Source organism: Tachysurus vachellii, chromosome 1 (genome assembly GCF_030014155.1).
Source record: "Tachysurus vachellii isolate PV-2020 chromosome 1, HZAU_Pvac_v1, whole genome shotgun sequence".
Classification (NCBI taxonomy): Eukaryota; Metazoa; Chordata; class Actinopteri; order Siluriformes; family Bagridae; genus Tachysurus; species Tachysurus vachellii.
The window spans coordinates 41793811-41821119 of NC_083460.1; the positions used below are offsets into that span (position 1 = coordinate 41793811).

The 27309-nt window shown below is 44.1% G+C and overlaps 1 protein-coding gene across 1 annotated transcript in view; it reads left to right on the forward strand.

Annotated features, from left to right (window-relative positions):
• Positions 1–27309, forward strand: part of zfhx3b (zinc finger homeobox 3b) — a 159170-nt gene that overhangs the window by 45035 nt on the left and 86826 nt on the right. Inside the window, exons 2-3 of the mRNA XM_060872105.1 lie at positions 9676–12769; positions 15295–15788. Of these exons, the coding sequence (XP_060728088.1) occupies positions 9712–12769; positions 15295–15788 (3552 nt within the window). The 5' untranslated portion in view covers positions 9676–9711. The remainder of the gene's footprint in view (positions 1–9675; positions 12770–15294; positions 15789–27309) is intronic.

The following is a 27309-nucleotide window of genomic DNA, read 5'->3' on the forward strand; positions in this document are numbered from 1 at the left end:
TTGAACGCATTCTTGCTCATTTAAGTCAGGTGTTTGTTTCATAACACCTGGTCTCAGGTAAAACTCCAACCTTTTCTAATCAAATTAGCCGTGTGAGCCACAAACTTGGCTCGGGTTCCAAGTTCGAGCTGTTTTTTTTTTTTCTTTTCTTTTTTCTTCCTCTCCTCAGATGAATGAGGTTTTCCTCAACGCTTGTCTCGACACGCTCGCAGTCAGAAAGCACGCTTGATGTTTTACTCGCTCTCTTACACCTAGCACCCAAGTATCTTTCAGCATTGCCCTCTGGGGCATCTTGTTAGACTCTTAACAACATGTTTTTTTCTTTGAGTTTGTTTTTTTTTCCCCTTCATCTCTTCCGTTGTTGACAGTTTGTGAAGGAATTGCGTGTCACCTCGCTAGTTACGTCTCGGTTCGGGTTCTCACGACGTCCGCCGGTTCAAAACAACCGAACGAAAAGTCATTAAGTGTCAGATCTACTGAGATCTGTAGCATTGTAGAGTCAAAGCTAGTGGAGTAAACGGTTAATACATCGTAAAGACATCTGCTCTTTTCTTTCTTTTCTCAGGCCCGTCCTTCTTCGTATAAGTAACGTTCAAAACGGAAAGAAAAACACAATTCGCTTCTGAGAATTTGGAGCAGATCGGATACAAGCGGAGTCATTACGGTTGTCAGCTCCTCTCGTGTTTATGTTTTCATAGCAAAAAAAAAAAAACCCGGGTTAGGCTGGCACACACCGCCGCAGAAATAGCCTGTCAGGAAGTGTGAGCACGGCGTCCTAATTGGAGACGCTCTCCACCGTTGTACAAGAATAGCCAGGCATCAAGAGTCCGTGGCATCGATAGGAATCCCTTCAATATTACTTTAATTCTTCTCAGCAGTGCTGCGAACTCCAACTTCTTTCAAAAAAAAAAAAAAACGTAGCAACTAAATATAGATGTCATTTCATTTCATAATTTTATTTATTTATTTTTCTTTCTTTTTTTTTTTTTTTTTCACACCGACACGACGCATCGTTTCCTTTACTTTATTAACGCTCCGTAAGTCTTTAAAGGCGGCGGAAAGGGAGCAGCAGAAAGCAGCCAGTCGTCCCTCGAGGTTTATCTTTTAAAGCACTGCACAGTTCTTTCCCAGGATAAGGGTTTCAACTAAGCAGGGAGGAATTCAGGCCAGGGCTCATAAAAAGAAGTATTTGTGTACCAGAAAGATTTTCGCCCTTTTTTTCCCCCCAAGTCTTTGTCATTAATGACTTTAGCAAATGTCTGCTGGAGAGTGAAAAGACGACAGTCTTCAAAGGAAAGCCACTAATCATTTATCCAGGATATCTACGCTCAAGAATAAGGAATTAGTGCCCGGGTCACTGATGGGTTTCATGCATCTGTCTCTCACTGTCGTTTTTCACCGTCGCTAATGTAATGCCATAACCTATAGCAAGCTAGTTTGCTAGTCAGTTGTGAGTTTAATGCGGTTTATTGGACGCCATGTCAGCTAGAAGCTGTGTTTTGTCTTGGCATAGCATGTAAACACTATCGGTCTCACTAGCGTTTTAATCCAGTACAAACTGACAGAAAATTAAAACGCTAGTGAGACCGATAGTGTTTACATGCTATGCCAAGACAAAACACAGCTAGAAGTTTGTACTGGATTAAAACAGGATTATAATAAATCTTTGTATGCTAATCGGTCCACCTTGTGAACATGTTCTCGTGAACAAAGACTCGCGACTAGGAGCCTGTGCTTTAGTTGATGCTAATGCTAAGCTTTAACAGGTTTATTTCATTACTCCGTTCGACTCACGACTTTTTAAACTTTGTATATTGTTTAATTTTGCACACGATGTGGTATTTTATTCCAATATTATGCCAGATATAATTATTTAAAGAATCATGTGGGAAAAGTTCAAGGTGGTCCAATATTGTATACTTCCATATTGTAAACAGTAGACGGACACTGATTCTCCTGAACTCCACCCGCTCCATCACGCTGCACCGTTTCTCATGGCTGTGAGACTGCGACTGCTGTCGTTCGTTATCTTCGTGAGGGATCTTTTTTGTCCTTCTTCAGTTCTTCAGGTTAAAACACTCAACAAATTCTCGGTTTTTCCTGCCGCAAGACAGATCGCAGGTACCGAGCGCCTTTACAGGTGGTTTTCCTTAATTCCCGGCTCTTCCGGCAGACTCGTCGCCACAAGTTTAACAGAGTTGCTGCGCATTCTGTATACTTTGCCACGTCCTCTTAAGTCAACTGTTAAACTTGTCCTCTTTTGTGTTATGACATGCCTACACCTACATTCTCACAATGTGTTAGTGTTTGCCTGAGGGCACAGGTTTTTTTTTTTTGTTGTTTTTTTTTTTTTAAAGGTTATAACAGGTACCTACTCCTTTAAGAACATGCTTCCTGGATAATTCTGCTAATTCCAGGTGCTCTTACTCCTCATGGCTGTGTTTTACCAGGTGCAGACTTGGGTCATTACTGAGGTATTTGTTTTTCTGATTAAAAAAAAAATAAAAAAAAAAAAGGAAGGTGTGGGTGGGGTGTTGAAGGGGGGAGAGGATTTTAAAGGTGTGTTTTCAGATTTTTGACCCACCCCAACCTGATCCCTGAGCGAGATCTTTACCATCCGTGTACTCATCCGTATCTGTCCTTTGGACAAGGATGCGTGTTTTATTTTTAAGCTGTTCTGGTTGGAACATGGAGTTTGGATGGAGAAATAGAGAGAGAGAGAGATTCAGCCGGTGGCACAAGTGGGCACAGCTCTCGGCGTCCCTCTCCAAAACGCCCACATGAAGCTTTAGCGATTATGATAATAAACAGTTTTATCATCGGCCTTGCAATCGATAATGCGGCTTCTTAAGGTTTAATATTTCAATGGTATTGATCATTTTAACAACAGTGTTTGCGGTTGGCTTGCCTTAACTGCAGACTAGCTATGGATAGAGAGCGAGTGTGTGTGTGTGTGTGTGTGAGAGAGAGAGAGAGAGAGAGAGAGAGCGAGAGAGTGTGCAGTCTAAACTTCACTGCAGAGGAACTCTCTATTATTATTTTGTATAATAATTCTCCTTCCCTGTCATTACAGAGATTATATGAAAAGAAACTGTGATTCTGCGTTGGGTTTTAATTGATGTCCTTTGTTTACGAGTCAACTGAGTCTGACCGGGACTAACGTCGTTGGAAAACAAAAAGAAGCACATGGCGAGAAGCAATCTCTGCAGTATTTCACTTTCTCGCTTTGTCTCTCAGGAGACACTTCCCTGAGTTATTTATAGAAAAGATACTGCAATTAGTGAATGTGTAAGCTCATCCTTAGAACACAAACACACACACACACACACACACACAGAGACACACACTGCTAACTTGTCAACAAAGGTGTATAGAAATAACCTGCCTAGTAAGTTAAAGATGGGTTCTGTGATGCTTTAAGGCACACCACAGAGGTACAGAGTGTTTATTCAAGCTTCTGTCAGGTTCAAACGTCTCCTACGATCTCGCTCTCCAAATAACGTGCTTTATCTAACCACAGAACCACCGGTGGACCTTTTGTAAATATCTCAGGAGATCGTCAGCTTGCGAACTACTCGAGCCAGTCCAAACGACCAGTTCGACACGACACTGATATTCACCCCAAAACCGACCCGATCGTCGCTGTCGCCGAAGCACCGCTTTCAAAACGTACGTCAGTCAACATCACAGATGTTTAGGATAGATATACGATGACCTGAATCAGGAAGCGTGCCAAAGCAGATCCGGTGTTTCACGCTACGATATTCTTCAGTATCCGATTCTAATTATCTTCGATGGGACGCATGGCACCGTCGTCGGTTCCGTCTGAGCCGAGCACAACTTTATAATGATGTTATCTAAGTATCCAGCAGATGTTTCATCAGGGTTTGTCTGTCGCTTCAACACATACAAACATCAGAAACACAGTGTGCCAAACTCTCATCCGGCCTCCCGCCACGTCCGGGCGCATGCTGTGAGCGCTCTGCATGCACCGCAGCCTGATCACCCGTCTCTGATTATACATCGATACGTTTATCCCACCGACGCTTTGTGTAGAAATCATTTATCTAAATGAACGTACGAAATGAAAGCAGAGCGGGGGAACGAGAAGTGCTGTTTTTTTTTTTTTTTAATATTGACATGCCTTTTGGTGAAAAAGTATTCACCAAGGTCACTCTGTGCATGGAAATATTTTAAAAAGGAAAGTTGCTTTTGGGCAAACAACGTCGCTGAGCAAATGTGAGTGTACAATGTGAATCTGTAATGGAATGCATTTTTAAATGGCGGATGTTGAGTATGATGTTAATTCTGCAGGCTGTGAGGGAGCTAATTCGAGCTCGTGCCTCATTTGTACTCCCCAACCTTGCTCCTCCGCCAGGCCCCCCATGCTGCTTGCTAATTGGCAGGAGACGGGGAGCTTCCTGCTGAGCGCTCGCCGCTTTCCTCGTGCTTTACCAACTCATGCTTTCTTTCTCTCTCTCTCTCTCTCTCTCTCTCTTTTTCTCTCGCTCTCTCCCTTCCTCTCAATCTGAGTAATTAACCCACAGCTAATTAACTGCTTCTAATTACACCGAAGAGGCTGTTTCTATCGCACTCTCCAAAAGTGAGGAGACACTCCGCCTCGACGTGTAAATCCCCCCTCGGCTGCTTGTGAACCCGTCCCTGCGCTCGTGGCGTGGAAAGGACAATTCCGTCTCTTGTTATCGTGAAGCTAGTACAGTGTCAAAGCTCTACATGACTTGTTTTTGTTTGCAAAAAAAAATAAAAAATCCTAATGAATTTCATGTTTCATGTCCTTGAACTGAAAAATGTTTGAGAGCAATCAGCAATGTCAGGAGGTTTACATCGATGAAGTTGAAATTGTAGTTGATATAAAACAGTGCAGGGGGGCACGGTGGCTTAGTGGTTAGCACGTTCGCCTCACACCTCCAGGGTTGGGGGTTCGATTCCCGCCTCCACCTTGTGTGTGTGGAGTTTGCATGTTCTCCCCGTGCCCGGTTTCCTCCCCCGGTCCATAGACATGCATGGTAGGTTGATTGGCATCTCTGGAAAATTGTCCGTAGTGTGTGATTGCGTGAGTGAATGAGAGTGTGTGTGTGTGTGTGTGTGCCCTGCGATGGGTTGGCACTCTGTCCAGGGTGTATCCTGCCTTGATGCCCGATGACGCCTGAGATAGGCACAGGCTCCCCGTGACCCGAGGTAGTTCGGATAAGCGGTAGAAAATGAATGAATGAATGAATGAATAAAACAGTGCATGCAGCTCGTACACCGTGTTGTCAGACAGGTGCACTATGGGAAACGTAGTCTCTCTTTACCGAGCCGGCTTTGGATGGTGTAAGTGGATGCTTAGTGATGTGATATGTGTAGAAGTGGCAGCATTGTACACATAGCTATGCTATCTCATCCCTAATGTACTTGCAGGCACACTCCTTTCCTCTTCTCTTCTCTCCTCTTCTCTCCCTCCCTTCCTCCACCTCGCCCCAGCGCCAGCCTCGTCACAGCCACTGCTATTTCTGTAGCTCAGACTGATAGCTAGAACTGAAGATCATTGATTTTACGGGAAACCGTGTTTACAGCCTGAGTGCCATCGACCTGAGGTGACTTTTTTTTCCTCCTGAAGCGGCGGCAGCGGCGGCAGCACTGAAGCTTTCCTGCGTCTACATTAAACACTCAAGGAGAAAGACGAGGCTAAAGGAAGGAAGGAACAGTTCAGTTCAGTGTACTCTGTTTACCTCTTATTAATGATCTGGATATCGAGTGGATTTTATTGCATAAAAACCCCAGCATTAGCTACGGCGTGGATGAATTATAAGAGCGTTCTCTCGCACTTGTTTAGCAATTAGGCTATTTTTGAGCTAAAGAAAGGACTAGATTTAAGATTAGATTTTAGAGCATGATTATTTAAGAGTATACAAGGGGGAAGTGTGTTTTTAAAGTCGCGATGCTTCTTCCCAGAGAAGATATCAAGGCCTCGAGCTGGCGTTATACTTCATTTTAACTATCTGTGTCCTGCAGTTCACGAGAATAACGTCAATTTTTCTTAAACCTGGACGACCTAAGCTATGTGTCCTCAATACAGGAACCTTTACCACGACAGGTCAGAGGGATCAAGGCAATCAGGAAGTCTTAGGAAATCAGGAAGGCAGCTGTATTTCTACATGCATGTGATCTGAGCAGACCATTCAGGAGTACCGTGCCTGCTCCACCACTGAACGCGTCCCCAGCGCGGCATCAAAAGGCTTGTCTGCTTTATCGATAGAAGCCTTTCCTTTCCGCATCTTCCTGTAACTTTCTTAGCATTCATGACATTGATTTTTCAATAAGAAGCCTACCTCTGCTGTGGCTAGCAAACATGATGACTAGATCTGGAGCACAAGCTCTGCCACAAACCACTGGGAAGTAGTGCATCGGTGCATGATCACTGAAACAAAAGCTGTAGGATGGCTGCTGGGGGATGACAGGTTGGGGCAGAGACTCTGGGCTGCACCCTGTAAGTGGTTTCCAGCTGGGGCCGAGTGTGTGTTAATTCCCCAGGAGAGCGCAGAGGGTGCCAGGGCTCGGCCCCTGGAGGCTCAGCCCCTAGGCAGGTGAATGAGCATGCTTATAATCAGATGGCTGCTTAGCCTTTAATTCGCCTCTCGCTCAGCCGGTAAATCCCGCCTAATGAAAGGTCCCATAAATAAAAACTTATCTCATTTTCCATCCTCTCCAAATGACAACCAGACCCACTCTCTGACAGTGTTCATTAGGTTCTGGGCTTTTACTTGGCAAAGCTTTTATCTGCTTTACTAAAGCTGGACAAGAGACTTGCAGAGATCTAAAAAAAAAAAGTCCAGTCTTTTTACTTGCTTAGGACTCGATAGACCTACTACAGTACGACCAGACGCAGATCTGGAATGGGACGTTCTCACCGATCTGACCGTGCTTCTGACTGGATGTATTGTCTAAAATGTAGCCTGTTTTGATCCTTTAAGAGCAAAGTTTGCTATGTTCCTTCTTATCAGAGAAGAAACATGCCTCCCTGAACAGATAGATCATTGTCCTGACAACTTAGTTATTTCTCCTGCTTGATTAGCACTGTTTGTGCTTCCAAATTTATTTGGGAATCCTTTGTCCTTCGATTTTTTTCTGAGTAGAGATGGAACGGGGGCACGCTTGAGAATGCACCTTCAATTCTTTTAGCAGAATAATGAACTACAGGATAATCATAGTGCAACGGTAGGGCGATGTGGAATGCTCCGGAATTAGTGTAATTCATAGTTTATGTTTCTCTGTCGATTGCTTCTGTAGCGTGTGAGCAAGGAGACTAATATCTATTCACTTCCCTTGCCTAAGAGTTTCCACTGCTTTAAACAGGTGTTACAGAGGATGCAGAACCTGAACGGGGAAAGAGCATTGTATTCGAGAACTCATCTGCGACTGGCAGACTCCAGACAGTCGTTTTGTGCATACCAGATCAGGTTATTGAATTAGAGCTTCTCCATTTTTAAAATGGATCCTGGTTGGTGTAAGAGCTCACTAGCAGCCGGTCAACCTGAGCCCTTTGGATCAGCGTCTGGCTCCGGGGTGGAAGTTGTCTGAACACTTGGCTCTAATGAAATGCAAATTATGGTTGATCTTCAGGTTGGACTTTGTAAGTGATGGACATATTCAGGCTGACTTCGCCTGTTAGAGCGGTCCGGTTTTATAGCCGTAATAGAGACATTGATCATTTATTAACATGGTTGGCATTGGAAATATCTACTATTTGTTTAACAGTTTTATTTAATAAACGAAGTTTCAGCTCATATCTGATGGAGTGAAAATAAATATTTGGAATATATCAAACTGGCGAAGTATGAACAATGCAGTTAATTTTCGCTTGGGGGGAAAAATGCAGGATATCTTTTGTGGCTAATGCATCTCCCGGATTGTGGCGATAGGGGTTCGAAGGTGGTGGTGGGTGACGAGTGGGAGTACATTTTCATCAGATATTCATGAAGAGGCAGTCAGACATTATCAATCTCCCTACCCGAGCCCTGTGTTGTTTAATATGTGTGTGTGGGGGGGGGTGGCGGCAGACACAGTGTCTGATCAGCTCTGAAATTTGCATTCCTAAGTAAATAAGTAAATAAATCAAGTGCATGTAGCAAATGTGCTAATCAGGCAGGACAAGGCGGTTAGCATGATGCCAGGAAGGTTTGCTCATGTAATATTCAGCATAGGAGGGTGAAAGGGCATGCAGGATTTATCGGTTTTAGTCTGGTTGACCCTTTTAATCAATGCTGCCTCTATTCCTTTAATAAAATTATTAGCTCAGCACTATCTCTCCCTATCATTTCATGTCCCTGGCTCACTCTAAATTGTGGCCTGTGGCTCTTGAGCCTCTCTTGCACTCCGGGCAAACTCAAGCCCCCGAAGTTTGCAGCTCATATTTGTTCTGGAAAAGATGGAGGATGGCTGGAGCGTTTAAACCACTTTATTGCATGCCAGATCTAAACACAGCTGCATTTGGAGTTTCAGGCCAGTCGAGGTCACCTGTTTTATTGCCTTTCGCTCACATTAAAAAAAAAAAAGTATATAGGTTGCCGTACGAATAAGCACCACAGACATGTGCTGTACAAGTCATTAAGTCATTTCCTCTCGGGATGTGTTTTTGCTTATATATGTAATTCTGCTTATTCTAGTAACTAACAAATGCAAAAACTGCAGCACTTTTTTTTTAATTTTTTTTTTATTTTTTTTTTATGAAAGTTGTGTTTAGGGCTTTTAAGCGCTATTTTTTGATCAGGAAATATTTTACAGTGTGCAAAATTATATATATTGACGTGTTTATTGTTTTAAGAATTTTGTGGCTTCTGAATCTAACATCTATTTCCGATTGCTAAAGTTAGCCTATAGCACTTTGGATGCTAATACTCATTATTTTTTTAATTTAATGTTAAGGAGTGGCCATAGCTTTAAAACTAATTCACATATAACATAGATGTGTGTGGTACCGTTTGGCTGATTTTGGGCTCCGAGAGCTAATAACGGTCGATTAATAATCAATTCCTGTTCTCTGTTGTGGAGGTTCTTCACCGTTCTGGCTGATAAACCTTAGCTCACTCTCTCTGGGTGTGGGAGATGGATCATGTGCTGATGGCTGGTTTTACTGTGTCTAATTAGCAGCACAATGGAGCTTTTTTATCCATTAAGTTATTCTGTTACTGTTTCTCAGACTGAGCGTTAATTAAAACCGGATGTATGTGGGAATCTGGAACATGGTAGACTCTGAGTGTTGTTTGGAAGATGAAGATAAAAGATGGTAACTTGCTGATATGACAGGAAGAGCCATCTGAGCTGGCTTATTAATGCATGTCTGAGGTATTGTATTTAAGTACCTAATCTACCGTAATGAGCACTCTGTCATTTTCCACTATTAGATCTTGCGCTTTTGTCTCATCTAATGCACTATACATCAAGCCTGTTCACAGCTCTATACATAGCGTCTTCAGTTTATCAAGTCTCTTTGTAACTGAATGTCACTGAATGTTTGGTATTAGAAAGCTGGGACTTGGCTTGATTAGCAACAGTGTAATGGAAGCATGAAAATTGTCATTTCCTTTGTTTCACTGCTTTTAATGTAGGTTTATATTTTTCCTTATTTCAGCCTTTTTTAAATCGTATCTCTCTTTTTCTGTGTTTTTCATTCAGGCCTGGATGCGATGAAAGCCTCATGTAGGCATCAGCATGGAAAGCTGTGAGTCTCCCGTGGTTTCTGGGACAGACGATGGGCTCAGCTCTTCAACCGCCTCCCAGCAGCCTCAACAGCATCCTCCTCAACCCTGGAACGATCGCCCTAGTGCACAGGTCACTCCCGGCAACCACCCCCCTTCCTTGGATCCCCTGTCTCTCTCAGCTCAGCTTCAGAGCTCCAGCAGTACGTCTCGTGAGGTTGTGAGAGAACAGAGACAACAGCAGCAGCAAACACGGACCCCGTCTCGAGCTACCACTGACAGCTCCAACAGCAGCCAACTGCACCCCAGACGAGAGGGGTTGGAGGAGGAGCAGGAGGCAGGGAGCTGTGGAGAGGACGACGAAGACTTGGAGGACTTGGACGATATGGAGATTGACAACTGTTTTCCAAGTTTGCAACCCTTCCCTGGCATACCTATAGCTCCAGTAGGAGGGGGCATGCCCACTCTCATGCGGCAGCAGCCCATGCAGCGGAGGGATGCTATGGAAAGTGGGAGTGATGAAGGAGAGGAAGAGGAGGAAGAAGAGAGCAGCGATGTGGAAAACCTAGCTGGGGAAATTGTCTACCAGCCTGATGGCTCAGCTTACATTGTGGAAAGCCTAAGCCAGTTGATCCAAAGTGATGGGGGCATGACATCTAGCTTGCATCCCTCTAATTTTCTCTCTGGTGGTGGTAAAACGGGGGAACCTGCCGGATCCTCATCATCAGTTTATCCTCAGATCATCAACACTTTCCACATAGCCTCATCTTTTGGAAAGTGGTTTGGCTCCACAGACCAAGGTTTCCCCAATACCTCAACCACGGCAGGCCACAGTCCTGTACTGCACAGTTACCGCGTTTTTGATGTGCGGCACAAAAGCAACAAGGATTATCTAAACAGTGACGGGTCTGCCAAGAAGTCTTGTGTATCCAAAGATGTTCCCAACAATGTGGATTTCTCTAAATTTGATGGGCTTGCTCTTTATGGTAAAGGCAAGCCCATCCTCATGTGTTTTCTCTGCAAACTGTCCTTTGGTTATGCTCGCTCCTTTGCCACTCACGCTGTCCATGATCATCGCATGACCTTGTGCGAGGATGAGCGTAGGATTTTGGGCCACAAGCATGCGTCTGCCATTATACAGGGCATTGGTAAAGACAAAGAGCCTCTAATTAGCTTCCTGGAACCAAAAAACAAGAGCTCTCCTCCGCCACCCAACCTAGTGCCCATGAACTCAGGCCAGAGCTTCTTTGGCACATTCAGTGGAGTCCATTTAGAGGCGGGGAGCAATAGTGGAGGAGGTGAAGGACTCCTCAACAAAGACTCTGATTCTGGTCTCCAGCAACAAGCCCTACTGACCCTGGGAGGCCTTGGAAGTCCCAAGCCACCATCTCTTACCTCAACCCCAGGTCCTGCCAAAGACTCCATTACCCTGCCCAAGGTTCAGGGAGGGAGAACAGAGGGGCCTGTGGGAAAAGAGGGGATTCAGAGAGGGGCGGATGGGGATTTAGATCCCTGTTTAAGCAAAACTCATGGTGAGGAGATGGCCTCTGAGGAAGAGGATGAACTTCTTTTAGAAGAAGAGGATGATGACGTGGAAGACGATGGCACTGCAGTGGCCTATGGTGGCAGTAGCAGCAGTGGTGGTGGACAAGTCGGGGAACCAGCTGTCTCAAACCAAAGTATTTCCAAATCTCTTTTATTAATGCCTAGTAGCGCTCTTCAGCCTTCTGCCTGTCCCTCTGCAGCCAGCCCCACACTCAACAGCAAAGTCCCAGCTTCCATGTGTATTTCTTCTTCTGTCAGGGGATCTGACGAGGGAATGGCTGCAGATGGTGGAGGGAGGTCATCAGAGACCCCACTGAGCTTTAACTGCCAGGGGCCCACTGTCCCCATGGCAATGGCAGCAGCCACCAGAAGAGGAGGTGAGGAGGACAGAGCCGCATGCTCTTTAGCAGGGACTTCCTCCCCTCTCACCTCCAACACTGCTGCTGATGAAAGTGCCAATCGTGATAGTGCCACAGCTCCTGAACCAAATGAATGCCTAGCAGAAGGAGATGATGAAAGTGGTGCCCACCTGCACCACCTTCACCACCATCATCACCACCCACACTCTTCATCACACTCTCACCCCAACTCCCAGCATGCAGGAACCTGTGACATTACTGGGGTAGGTGAGTGCACCCAGAACCATGGGGCTGCAGCCAGTGGAGGAAATGGGGTCGAGTGCCCTAAATGTGACACTGTCCTGGGCTCATCACGTTCCCTGGGTGGCCATATGACGATGATGCATTCGCGCAACTCTTGCAAGACACTGAAATGTCCCAAGTGCAACTGGCATTACAAGTACCAGCAGACCCTGGAGGCACACATGAAGGAGAAGCACCCAGACTCTGGGAACTCCTGTGTGTACTGCAGCAGTGGACAGAGTCATCCACGTCTGGCTCGGGGAGAAAGCTACACCTGTGGCTACAAGCCCTTCCGTTGCGAGGTCTGCAATTATTCCACCACCACAAAGGGCAATCTGAGCATCCACATGCAGTCGGATAAGCACCTGAACAACATGCAGACCCTGCAAAATGGAGGTTCCATACCTACAGCCAGTGAGCAGGTCTTTGGTCATACACCTGGTGGTGTGGTGTCAGTTCCATCAGCCACCCAGGCCAGCAGTCACCACCCAAGCCACCATCACCATCCAGCACAGTCGTCTACCCACATAGCCGGGCCTTGCGGAGCTCCTTCACCCACCAAACCCAAGAGCAAACCCACTTGGCGATGCGAGGTGTGTGACTACGAGACCAATGTGGCCCGCAATCTACGCATCCACATGACTAGTGAGAAGCACATGCACAACATGATGCTACTTCAGCAAAATGTCACCCAGATGCAACATGGCCGTCTGGGCCTAGGGGCCATGCACACACCCTCTGAGGCAGAGCTTTACCAGTACTACCTTACCCAAAACATGAGCCTGCCTCCAGGTCTGAAGATGGATCCTACTGGAGCCGATGCCCAATTCTTGCTAGGAGGATTTCCCATCGATCCTAATATGGCTTCCTTGGCCCCAGCACTAGGTGAGATATATATATGGCTCTTTTTTCATAGCGAAGCTTACTCCTTTATTGCTTTTTCGTTTTCTCTTTGAATAATTAAATCACGGGTTATTTGAAATAATCTGACTGAAAATTTTAAAAAGGTCACATGCACAATGCAGTCATGATTTAAATTAATAATAGGAAACTTTTTTCAACTTTATCGTGACTGAAAATGTGGTATGACTGAAAAATATAATATAGGTTGCTCTGCCTAATATAAAGATAAAATTCTTAAGCTAATTTAAGCTGTATGTGCATGTCTGTGAAAGCTTTCCTTGAAAAAGAGAGCTATTTCGTGTGGGTGACATGTAACTGATCTGGCATAGTCTATGATGCAAGCAGAAAAGGAAATCCTTCACTACGTTCCTTTCCTGAATGTACAGGATGTCACCATGACTAAAGAGTAGAGAGTGGTTTCTAACACGCAAAGCCCGAGGAGACACAAATCTAGACTGGACCTTTTGTAGATCTTTGTGCGAAGGTCGACGCTTTAAAACAGGTGTTACAGGTATCGAACAGTATTATTTACTGCACTTAGGTGTAAAGGAAAAGGATACCGTGCCACTGAGAGTTCGATATTTATTTCACACATATACACAGAAAACAGAAAAGTAGGTGGAGAAAACATGCATCTTCCTAACATATGAGCCTCGACTTGCTAGTAGCTTCTATTGTGTTAGTCAGGTCACTGATCCTGGGAAATCCCCAAAAAAACAAACACACACACACACACACACAAACACACAAGTCAGTATGAATGGCCAAGAAGACAGGCAGTTCTGCAGTACGGTCCACAAACGTCAGTGTGTGTCACTGTCCTAACCTACCCGATTCACCTCCTTTCCCCTTTTACATACGATTGCGGCTATAAATTTTATTTTTTTTTAAAAGAAATAAAGAAAAAGGCAACGTAGCATGACGTGGAGTCGTTGGAGTGCCGACTGTAACTTCACCGTCTGCACAGACATGTCTATTTCTTATTCTTTTTCTTCTGCTTATAAATTAGATCATGTCTGAGAAAATCCCAGCAATGTTTTTTATTTTTATTTTTTTATATTACGGCAGAAGATTATAGTTTTCATCTTTTTATATTACCACTTTTAACGTTTTGTTTCGTACCCTAAGGGATGACAAATAATCTCAAATAATCTTACTGTCCTTTCTTGTTGTCTTTTATTGCCCTTATCCTTACAACCTAAGATAAAAACAGCAAGAGGGAGGCAAGAGTGAGAGAGAGAGAGAGAGAGAGAGTTCTTTAAATTAATCTCTAAATGAAATTTATCAACACACTGTCCTGCCAACTTAAGAAGAAACAGTCATGATCTTGGAACGTTGGTTGCACAACCCAGATAGAAAACCGCATAAATTATTATAAGAACTGATTTATACACAGGAGGCTATTTGAAGATGGAATTGTTTACCAAATGTGAATAAAAGATGAGTCAAGGAAAATAGAGAAAGGAGAGAAACAGGGGGGATCAGGAGGTGTATGAATCAGGTAACCTAAAAAAACAGACTTCTTTCCCCCAAGTGGTGGATCTATGAATGATTTTGGGGGGTTTGCAGAGGACCTGCTTTAAAGGTGCAGGTAATAAAGGAAAGTCAGAGAGAAAAGTCTGCATACTGCAGCGCAATAAATGAAAAAGATGTTGCCGGAATTACTTCAGGGTAAAGTCAAGCAGGGTTGGCCAGCGTGCTCAGTCTGCTGGGCAGTGATAGATTAAAGATCAGTGAACAAAGGCAAAAACACCAGACTGCTCCTGATTTGTCCTCTTTTTTTAAACAACGCATCTTTTTCCACACCATCTTATTGCTTTGTAATGTTTCCTGATTATTCAGAGCTTTCTTCTTATTTCCTACATCTCATAATCAGTCAGGAGCTCTGACTTGTTATTCCACAAAGGCTTCCATTTCCAATAGATAAACTGTCAGGAGAAAAAACACACACACACACACACACACAATTTTTATTTAAAAGTCCTCAAAAAACAGGTATGGATCTGATTTACAGTAAAATAGGCTCAGGAAGTTGTTCACTTTTTTAACTTTTTTTTTTAAATTCTGGGTTCATTGCCAGTGGAAAATGGTGGGCTGTGAACGTCCAAACAAACGTTTGCGTAAATCTGACACTACCTAGAGAAGTCCGACTTTTTTCTTTCTTTCTCTGTCTTCCTTTTCGTGTTTTATTTTGCGAAAGATGTAGTTGTTTTAAGTTAAAATTAGGTGTGGAAACAAACACATGCACATTAGCCTCCAGGGGGCTGCAAAGCAAATCCACTTTGACAGTATGGACAAACTTAGCTGTTTGTTAAAATGCTGAGCAGCATTTCCCTTTCCCCAGGACATCTACTGTATGCAAACAGAAATTCACCATTGTTTACAGTTTAGAAACCTAAATATAGATATAACTAGATGAATGTGTAATAGCAGGTAGAGATGCTGCGAATGTAATAAAACAAAAAATTAACTGCCGTGACTTTCTTTCCATGCTACGTCTTCAGTAGGAGGGGACATTCCCATGGACATACGTCTGGGCGGTGGGCAGCTGGTGTCTGAAGAGCTGATGACCCTTGGTGAAAGCCTGTCGCAGACCACTGATCCATCTCTGAAGCTCTTCCAATGTGCCGTGTGCAACCGGTTCACCACTGACAACCTGGACATGCTGGGCTTGCACATGGGGGCAGAGCGAACGCTGCCTGAGGATGAGTGGAAGGCCGTGGTGGGCGACTCGCACCAGTGCAAGCTGTGCCGCTACACCACACAGCTGAAGGCCAACTTCCAACTGCACTGCAAGACTGATAAGCATGTGCAGAAGTACCAGCTGGTAGCGCACATTAAGGAGGGCGGCAAGGGTAATGAGTGGCGCCTAAAATGCGTGGCCATTGGGAACCCGGTTCACCTCAAATGCAATGCCTGTGACTACTACACCAACAGCCTGGAGAAGTTGCGCATGCACACTGTCAATTCACGCCACGAGGCCAGCCTCAAGCTCTACAAGGTGAGTGATTATTACAGTTGTGTAGTCTTAAACTAGAATTGCTCAATCCTTCATTGACCCAGCAAATGAATGAAGCTACTACCTCTACCCCTCCCCGTACACTCTAACTGTATTTACGCTGTGGGTGATGCAACCATGTTGTATTACGAAGCCTAGACGGCGGAGAGAGAAGCGGCAGGAGTCGTTAGAGGCAGGAGGACATGGCAGGTCAGCAGGGTGGGATGGAGGACAGAGGGTGAAATTGGTGGTAGAGAGGATGAAGAAGTGTGAAGTGACTGAGGAGAGAGAGAAGGGTTCAGTGCTAATACTCCTCGGAGCGGGAAAGGCAGGATCGTTCTCGACAGCTGTATTGATTTTCTCCAGAGTTGGAGCTTCACCTTCTCCTCTAATCATTCCATAATAGCCAATGGATGAACACTCTCTGAACAAATGGCTATAAATCTAACGGGCCTGAATCCACTTAGGCACCTATCCTGTGTGTCTGCAGCCCAGGCTCTCAGCGTGGTTAACCCAAACTGGCATCATAGCGTACAGGGACTCTTTTTCTTCCCCCCTCTTTATCTGTCCCTTTTCCACAACCATTTCTCACAGACTTAAACAGATCCTCTTTCACTCCCCCAAACATTCTCTGAGATATTTACATATAGTCATTCTCAGAGGTTCTCAGAGGGCACTCTAACCCCTCTCTCTCACTCATTTTGCCTTTATTTACACAAAGACTCGGTTTATATGTGTTATGCTCTTAGAAAGTAAATGACTGAAAACAAACATTACATGTTATCAGTTTTTATTCATTTAACATTTCCAAGAGCATAGCATTTTGTACAACGTGTCACTGTACCAGAGCAACTATTGCCCAGCGGCATTTGGGAAAACAGATCGTCTTTTATGGCAGGCTTTATCACATTAAAAAGCTGTGGTAAAACAGAATAATTTGGAATAACAGCCAACACTCCATCTGCTCCATCAGTGAGCTGTGGGTTCTTTATGAATGGGTTCCTTCCAGTCCGCTGATGGCTTTATTGCAGGCTTCCTGTCTTCAAGCTCTCTACAGCACAGCAGCATCCAGCTCACTAACAGAAAGAAATTGTTTCTCAGCACACCATTAAGGATGAAGGTGTGAGATGGAGCTCCCAGGTCAGCCATAACACTGGTCCAAGTGGATAATGCCCGACGACAGTGCTGAGAAAGCGACTTTATTGACCGTCAAAGGCAGGGCCTAGCACGCAGAACCTTCAGAACCTTTGGGGAGGCTGTTCGACCGCCACACACTGTTCAGGCCTAGACATGTATTTACAAATTCCTCAACAACTCAAATATGTAACATGAACCGCATGACTAGCCTGTGGAATCAGTCTCATTTTGCTTCAGGCACGGTTTTTGACCTAGCGAACCTGGTTAAGCTTGCCTTCAGCACCTGGCTATGCAAATTACTTTTCCAACCCACTTGGTATGTTTGGAATTGGCATTAATCTTCACTCAAGGGTTCATGTAATTACATTTTCAAGATCAGTTTAGATGTAGAGCCACATCTCGGTCTCATCACCCTATGCGGAGCATGAAGGCAACTGCGATATTTTGAGCCCATCTCCCTTTAATTGGAGGCGTAAAGATGTTCGACACATCAAGCTCTGAGGTACTTAAAACAGTTCCTTAACCCACAGAACTCCAGGGATCCAAAAAAGTAAATGAGATGTAGGCAGCAAATATAGCAACATCCACATCATCTCACCTGCTAATAGAAACATTCACAGCTTGATAAGTTGTTCTCAGCACTTCGTGACCTATAAACGTGTGTGTTTTGAAACAATAAGTACACGAGAACGCTAGGTTTGTTTGTTGACATGCCGCTCTGCAGCATCACAGACTTCATGTCCCATTGGCTTTATGGCGATGGTGGTAGGCACTGACAGACCGAGCATGATGGTTTCCTGCCAGAATGACTAGGTTTTGTCTGTGAAGAGGGAAAAAAAGTAACCTGATTCAAAAAAGTGTAATATTTTTGGACTTTTTGGAGAGAACATAAATCAAGTCAGCATAAACAGGCCGTTAGATGTGGGAGATCATTGGGACATTTCACCCAAATCAAACTGGTTTGCATTAAACAGTCTCTTTGTGTGCATGGCTCCGTATAAATTGGAGCCTGTAATTACTGGAATTAAAAAGGAAGGTTTAAACTGAGGGCTAAGCTGGATGGGATAATTTGAGTGTCTGTGGTATGCAGCCCATATTAGGCCTTTCTAAAAATATGCCTCCTCCCACCACTCCACATATTGGAATGTTCTGAAAGCCCATGGAAAGCTTGGGCAAGTTGTTCTTACCACATGGACCACCATAGAGCCCAGTCCAGGGATGAGATCAGTCCGTTCCATTTTACTTCTCCGTTGGTCTGTCTTTTTTACTCTTCGTGAACTTTCACCTTCCCTCGCACTGTACAAGTTCCTGCTCGCTGGCGGTTTTGTAGCGGTCAGCATGATGTCATGATGGTCACCCAGTAATCACTTGCAGATGAGCCACACAACAAAATTCATCAGTTTACTTTAGTTTAGTCTTTTAGTTTGACTTTTTCTCTTCCAGAGCTGAGAGTGGAAGTCCACTAATTCACCAGTCCATCATCTAAATCACCACAATATACAAAAGAGGTGTATTAATATGACAAAAATACCATATCATGGCACACTTGAAATACGGTCCTACGATATATATACTGTACGTATCACAACATGTTCGATAAAATCCTGCCATTAAGAAATTGTTAAAAAAATGTATTATTAAATACTTTGTGTCTTAAGAAAGCTTAAAACAGAGAAAGAGCAAAACATTTGCAATAAAAAGATTACTCCGATATCTCAGCAAGATGACCTAATTTCTCACAGTAACGATATTATACCGCCATATTGTCCAACCCTACTCAAAAGCCACATTATGGCCACATTATTCGGGTCTTTGAAATTTAGTGAAGGTTTTTTTTTTAGGCTCAATCAGAATCAGTCTGAAGGTATTTACTGATATATTCATCCTCAGTAAACACTTTACTTGGGCCTGAATTGCACCAGATAAGAAAACACCATGGATGGACTGCCAGACCATCATATGGCACTATGCACACTTACGGCAGGCACTTCAGTACAGCGTAACAGATATTGCGTCATCGTGTAGGCGTGGCCTATTTGATAATCTAACCCTAGCCCTAACCATAACCATAGTTTTTGGTTGTTTATTTGTTTTCTAAAATAAATCTACCTGTATGACTGTTTTGTCCTTCGTAGTATCCAAGACCTCCGGAAACACGCCCACTTTACGTCGTGGTAACGAAACCCCTGGAATTTACTGAATGCCGCACACTTACATCGACACACTTATTAAAACCTGGGGCAGTTTGCCATTTTTTTCTAGGATGTTGGAGGAAACTTGAGGTACCCTACACAGATATTGAAGGACGTGCACAGGCAGGAAATCAAAGACAATCTGAACTCAAGGATGAATACCAAGTCATACCATGTCATAAACTATTCTACACCTAAATTTACAACCTCAAGAATTGTCGACACCGATAAATCTTTGAACAAGAGTACCCCGCTGAGCATTTGTAAAGTCTTAGGTAGAGAAGATTATACAGTAAAAGTGTCTTCAAGTATCTGAAGTACTTTTAGATTTAAGTAAATACACTTAAGTTGTAGAGTAATTATTAGACCAATTACCACAGCAGTTAATCAGAACAATCGCTAACACAACATCTGGCTTAAATACCTTTGCGTGTTATAAATAACTTGTGCTCTGGCTAGTTTGTTCTTGCGCACGGGAGTACCAAGCGTTCCCAACGTTCACTACGGGTGAAAGGAAATCTAACTGTGTTTGGAAAGGGGAAAAAAAGTAATAACCTCAAGAAATACTCAGATATACATTTCAGCGATTGCACTTTGTGTAATCATTTATGTAGATCATTTAGATGAGAGAGCTAAACTGGAGTTAGACATGAGTCTGGACTCTTCCAGACAACCTGGGTGTAGTCTGGACAAGCCAGGGCCAGGCGTGAGCTTCCAGTCAGACCTTTCAGGGGAGCTGGAGGAGCATGGGGGTTAGCTGGCTACCTTCCTCGTCTCGGGGGCCACTGCTATCTGCAGTAATTGAGATTGATTGGATGTTATTTTTCCTCTTGCAAATGTAGTCCATTAGCTTGGCACATGCATAATCAGTTTAGGCCGCAGTTAACTGAATGTAATCATGTTCCTCGGTGTCTGCTCGCACAAAATCCACTCCAGATGCCTCTTGGCCGTGGAAAGAGAGGAAGAAAGTGCCGTCACTATCACATAGGGAATCTTTACCCAAGAAACCCCTTGTACACTACCTCCCCTCCCTAGTGTCTTTTTTTTGCCTGGTCTCGCTCTATTAAATGCACAAGGATCTACACAAACTCACATGTGCACACAAGCACACATTCAGCCACTACCGCTGGCCCGAGCTTGAGCAAATAGATCACATTCTGTCATACATCGGCTCTGCTAATACGGTCCGGCCCACCAAATCCAGCCACAGGGTGTCGGCATTTTTTTGGACAGGCTTTCCTCTTCTTATTTTCCCCTCCAGTGCAATCCAACTGGAGCAGCTCAGCAGTGTGGAGGGAAAAACGTCCACGCTCGGCAGAGAACAGAGGAAAAACACAGTAAAACAAAACAGACAGTGATGCAAGGAAAGGGATTAACCATGGCCGCCACAAGGAAACACATTAACGTGGCTCTCTGTAACAGCTCAACCCTCCCGTTAGTCAGACTCCAGAATATGTTGCCTTTTATTTTTATCATCGAATAGTACAAAAGTGTTGCATTTCTGTAGCGCTGTCTGCGTAGGACGGAGGGTGAGGAGAAAGATAGAATGAAAGAGACACACCCCAACTATCCAAGCTAGCCCTCCAGACATCAGTCAAGAGTGGAGATGGAGAAAGGGCAGGGGGAGGGGGGAGGGGGGGGGTGAAAGGGTCGGGATGGGGGGTGTAGGAGGGCAGGCGTCAGGTCTGAGAGCGATAGAACGAGGCAGAGAGACGTTTAGACGGAGATACTCTCCTAATTATCATGGCTAGCCTGTGATTGTTCAGTAATAGTGCTCAGTGGGCAAAAAAGGTTGCTCCTCTTCCAGGAAGAGCCGAGCTCTGATTTACTGGTAGTACAGCGCTAATAAAGCACTTGCACTGTGTCCACACCGCCACCACTCAGACATCCTGCTCGTAGCCCCCCCTCCTTTCCCCCCATCGCTGTTAAAGACATAGTAGTCCTACCACCTTGTACAAGACAGATGCTTTTTTCCTTGACACGATCATATAAAATATTATATTAAAAGATTTTCTTCTCGCAAAATATATGCATGGATGCTATTTGGTTTTGCTCAATTGGTGTTTAAGTTCAGGACAAGACTTCCGCTAGCGTGACCTGTGACCTTCCACATCACCTCTGAGCCTCATCTGCTCCTTTCTGCCTGGAGGGCAATGAACTCTTGCTTTACAATAAGCCAAACAGAAAATGGCTTTCTGCTTAAAACAGGCCCAAGGATTGGCCAGTGAGGCTTCTAGTCATAGATTGAGTGGGAGTGGATAAGCTTGGTGTTGGGCCGTAGCACAAAGGGAGGGGTCAAGGCTGCATATCTCTGGCAGTCTGGTGCAATTTCACAACTCTTTGCAGCTCCCACGTTGGAAAAGGCCAGCCGGCGACCCGTGGCTGCTCAGCTGCTCCGGCCCTGCTGATGGTTAGCAGTACATCTGTCCTTCTGTGTGTGTGTGTGTGTGTGTGTGTGTGTGTGTGTGTGTGTGTGTGTGTGTGTGTGCGCACTCGAGTTCTCTCTTAAAGCCATCTGTTTGTTAGAATTGTGAAAGTAAGCACAAAGAGGTACAAGATTTGAAAATGGGGAACATAGAGATAAAGAGCCTACCCTGTTATACAGAGTATGTTAATGCGTGTCATGTAAATAGCCAAATTGTGTTTTGATTCATTTCTACCACCTATTTTTTTTTTTTTTCAGGCTGAACTTTGCCGTAGATTCCGTTATCAGCTGCGTAATCATCACTCATTGAAAAAATATCGTGTGCGTTTAGGGTTTAGGAAGTCGAACTAGGAGGCGACTGACGTAAATACGCGTATCCGTGCCGTGTGCTCGCTGTGTCTGAATGAAAGTGTCTCACCCATTTTTCCTCCTCTCGTCCTAGAAAATTAATAAACAAGACAGCTACCCGTCACACACCACAAATTGGAGCAGCGTGGCTGGGTGGTCCAGCGCTACGCTCTACTTAAGGTTAAATATCTTTAATCCAGCAACCCTGAAAAGCTAAACATTCTCCACTGCCAAATGTTCCCTCAGCCTTTTTTTCCTCCACTCTTTCTCTCCGACTCGACTCTTTCTCTCCTGCTTCCTTTTCCTCTTCCATCTATCTCTCGTCGCGTTTTGCTCGTGGCTTGCTACGGAGTTGTTTACATGTCGGCTAATTTATTCACTCGACGGTAGAGCTGCGTTTCATCAAACACCTTATAAAAGATAAACAGAGGAACTGGCCTTAGTGAAAATAGAACAAACAAACAATGTTGTTTTTGTCAGTTACCTCATTTCACCTTGTTGTTCTGACCAGATGCTTATCGTTTTTAACCTACAGTAATTGGGGCGAATCAGCTCTGACTGATAAGTGACAAATTATTCCCTTCCCCTAATAACGCATATTTCTTTTAATGCGTATAATTGCATGCTTGCTCCGTGTTCTAGAAATTCCTGATAAGTGGCATGTTTAATCAGGACTACTCTATGATTTAATGTTGCCTTTGCTTCGTATTTGTCAGTCAAATTTTTAAGGCAAATTATAACTTGACTGAGTGGTAGAACGGAAGTCCCGGGTTGTTGCCCTATTGTTTGACTGGTCACCGTGGAAACAGAGTCATCAGTTAGTAAACAGTTTCCCTTTGAAGAGACAGAAAGCGAAGGAGACGGAGAACGAGGAAAGGACGACTTATAGTACTAGCATATTGGCATCGATACATCAGCGCCCAAGCAGGCAGATTATTTCAGGTTTTTGAGCGTCTTTGGCTTCAGCGCTGTTCTGCTCATGGTGCTTATTGAAGGGAAGAGGGGCAGAACGTATTTGGGTTTTGGAAGCTCAGAAGAGTCCAGGGACTGATAAATCCAGGCCAGAAAATGAGGCTGTAGACCCCACTCACTGTTTCCCCTTTTGACCCAGTGACTCATTTTTACGAGTTCATCACAACAAGCTTGGTTTCAGGAGCTGAACATTCAGCCCATTCACATTATTCTGGACCTGTATAAAATAAACCAAAGGCAGCATCAACTTCATTGCTCTACATTCTGTGTTCATGAAAAACAGTAAAACTTAAGACAAAGAGGGTCCCGACTCGTGCGCCGGGTTGACACCGGGGTCGTCTTTCTGGACCACAGGATTCAAACTCAGACGTGGCTTGTTGCTATGTTACATCTACTGAATCTACTCAACATTTTCACGATTCAGAACACTAGACCCATAGCGTAGCGACCGACCGCATTCTGCACGCGCCACGGTACAGCATGCGTGGGCTTGCGTCTCGCAGTGCTAAAAGGCTGGTTAAAATCAACTCCTATCTGCCGAGTCTGATGTAAAAATAAATTCAGAAACGCGTCGGGTTTTGGCCTTTATTGTGATACAACGATTGATTCTTAATCCCAAAATGTATCACCCGATGTAGAGATCTAGAAAATGTTAAAAAAAGTGTGTAGACAACAGAGATAAGAGAGACATGTGTGTTCTTAGCGGAGCAGTGAGTTATTTATAAAGGTCTTTCTTAATGTTAAATATCTTTAGTTGAAAATAGATATAATTATTTTATTAATTATTTGAAAAACACATAGTTCATACAGTTAAATAGGGGGTTAACCATTCTTTTACCTAGAATCATCCTATTTCACTTTCAGTGAAAGTACTCGTTAGTGGCCAGCACGTTCGCCTCACACCTCCAGGGTTGGGGGTTTGATTCCCGCCTCCACCTTGTGTGTGTGGAGTTTGCATGTTCTCCCCGTGCCTCGGGGGTTTCCTCCGGGTACTCCGGTTTCCTCCCCCGGTCCAAAGACATGCATGGTAGGTTGATTGGCATCTCTGGAAAATTGTCCGTAGTGTGTGATTGCGTGAGTGAATCAGTGTGTGTGTGTGTGCCCTGCGATGGGTTGGCACTCCGTCCAGGGTGTATCCTGCCTTGATGCCCGATGACGCCTGAGATAGGCACAGGCTCCCCGTGACCCGAGGTAGTTCGGATAAGCGGTACAAGATGAATGACTGAGTGAGTGAGCCTAGGTTTGTTCATTCGTTCATTAATTCAGTCACTCGTTCATTCATACATTTCCAGTTCAATCTACATAGAAAGTCCACAGAGGAAGCTCACATAGACGTGTGAAATGCATAGACAGTAACCCCGTGCTCAGGTTCCATCAAACTGCGTGACAGAATCGTGATGTAGCATTGTTAATTGCTAATTATTTCATCATTTGTTTAAAAAAAACAAATAGCTGTAGATAATAGTCATTTAAAAGCTCACAGAAAATCTAGGCAGGGTAGAATTTGAGTGTGAGATCCCTGTTGTAGATGGATCTCACACTATGACCAGGGGGTTTCCTGAACGTCTTTTGCTGAGCAGCACGGAGCTGAAAAAGTCAAACCCAGCCTCCCCTGCTGAGACGGACGCCCAGTGAAGCGTCTTATGTACAGCCTAATTGCTGTGTGCCGGAGTCCAGGGTTAGGACTGGGAGCTGTAAATCTATCAGCATTATGGGGGCAATGATCTTGCCAGATGTAGAGTGCAGATTTTCATCCCTTTGTAATTAAGCAGTTCAGCCTGGGGTGTCATATGGTTTTTATTGGGGCCTCCTTTGAAAAAATAATTTCGCACCTTGTTTTCTCATCAGGCGCTTTTAATCCTTATATATGAAGAAGATAAAACCGAGAAAAGAGGTTTAAAAAAAAAAAAAAAACAGGAAGAGAAGTGTCAACAGAAAGTACACCAAAAGGTTGAACTCTATTAGAAGAGCCATGTGGGAACCGAAGGAACTTTCATGAAGCGAAGAGACACAAGCACAAATGTTTCACTTCTTCTTCATGGAGTTTTTGTGGCTCTGCATGCCATCTCTACGTTCTTATTCCTCTCCCCATCCACCTGCGTTCGCCTTTACGCTTCGCAGGCTGACGGGAGGGAACGAAAGCACCGGCGAGAGGTTGAGGGACAAGCGGAGCTGTTTTTCAAGGGCAAATATTTACTGCGACTTTATAGCCCACACATTCTCTGGCTGCAGCTCCATGTACAGAAGTGCGAAGGAGGAAAACACACACACACACACCCACACACACACACAGGGTGTCATAGGCTCGCTGGTGCTCTGATCCCCCCATTGTAGCCCCTCCTGCTGATGTGGTGAACTCTGAGGTCAGCCTTTTGGAGGTGCCTTTTTTTTTTTATTGGTCACAGCTGCGGAAATAATGGAAAGCGTTTTCTTTTTGGTTCTGTACTTTAAGCGGTTTTACACGTTAGCGTTTTATGAAGCATTTTTTTTTAAATGGTCACCTTGATTTATGAACTTGGCGTTCTGGCTGCAGAGATGCGACCTGGGAGACAGTAGGGAAAGTCTTCAGCGCTCCGGCGACCGCAGCGCTCCTCAACCCTCTCTTCGAGAGCGTGACCAACACCAGGTTTAGCCAACACCAGGTTTTTAACAAATTTGATTTCAGCAGCTTTGGATTCTTCATATGAACGTTGTAATCTCTGTCACTGCTTAGGAATTTCCTTCATTTATATTTGTTGGGTTGGAGTGGTTTTGTTCTGCTAATTTGAACCAGAAGGTCTGGGCTACCGTACCAATGAAATCTTAGGGAGACGTTATATTTTTTTTGCTACTTGAGTAGATTGCTAACCCTAGATCTGGTATGCAAATGATTATTCAAATTATTGTAATATTAAATTAAGCACTGAAAGAGGGGAGGGGAGGACCTTATTAATGAGTTATATGAAGCAGGCTTTATTAAATTTTTGTTGATGTTGAAAGGGGAAGGTCTCTCTCTCTCTCTCTCTCTCTCTCTCTCTCTCTCTCTCTCTCTCTCTTTCTCTCTCTCTCACACACACACACACACTAAGTGTATTAATTCAGCACCATCAGGTCCCACCGGTTCCAGATCTCTATCCACACAGTACATGCGGAACCAGGCTTTTGTTCTGTCCTATTTCTGAACAGATCTCCAGTGTCCTGGCCCTTGCTTCCACAGAACAGTATCGCTGATGAGTTATGAGGCCAGCTTTGGTCTCTTCAGCATCTATAACGCTGCAGGAGAATATTCCTCCTTTCTCTTTTTCAACAGGGATCTTGTTTCCCAGTCCGTAATATAACGACTAGATTGCTAAAGACTGGCCGTTCTTACTGTAACTCTTGTTATTTCGATTCGCCTCTTTATTTGTTATTTCACTACCAGCGTAAGCGTCGGACATTTAGAGCGCTGTGTTGTAAATATTTAAGTTTATGCATTAATAAACGAAAGGACGGATCAATTCTCGCGCAGTAATTTCGCATTATTCGAAGAAAACATTTTTCGGTGGAAAACCAAAATTCTCTGTAGCGTTTTAAATTTATTTCGATCCAAGCATGACAAACACGACGCATGCTGTTTAAAATCCACATGATTAGCCTTTCAACTTGCCACTTATCTGATAAAGTTGTGGTTTCTATAGAGAGGGACTGGCTGTCAGTTCTTGGAAGTGTGTCAAGTGCTTTCGAAGCTTGAAAATCCTCCTTGGCCTAGTTGCAGCAGAGAATTCCCAATATTCAACTTAACTTTTAAATCATTAAACACGATAAAGCCATCTCCACAAAGTCAGGGCTTTATGTACGAAAGTCAAATGCCATCTGCCATCTTCTATCAGAGGCAACAGCCATCAGAGTGGGGTTACGAAGGCAGAACAGGAAAAGCCATTAACTGCCAATCACTGCATCGATCGACAAGCCAGAGCACCGTTACCATCAGACCCCCCAGTCCTCCTCTTTACTCCCTTATGCATGTTAACTTCCTTACATCCTTCTTTATTAGGATTTGCCTGATGATGTCAGAAAGAAAGGGTGTGAGCCTGAGATTAGGATTACTTCTTGAACTGGGATTTTTAATATAGGTGGTCAACGTGGAGACACATTTATATATCTTAAGTCCTTCCGTTTTTAGTAGTCTCTCGTACTGAAACGTCATTCTCTCTCTCTCTCTCTCTCTCTCTCTCTCTCTCTCTCTCTCTCTCTCCAATACATTTTAAATGAACTTTAATAAAACAAGCATACTTCCTTAACCCTTGTACAAACCACTTAAACAATTACCATGTCATTTCTCGTTCCAAGTTTTGAGGGTTTTTTGAGGGGTCTCCAAATTAGATAAAACGGGGAAACTAATAGTCTCAGTGAAGGACAAAAGAAAAAGATAGCAATTGATTTTTTTTTTTTTTTTTTTTTTGATGCGTTCCCCATTTTCGACTGCATCGTT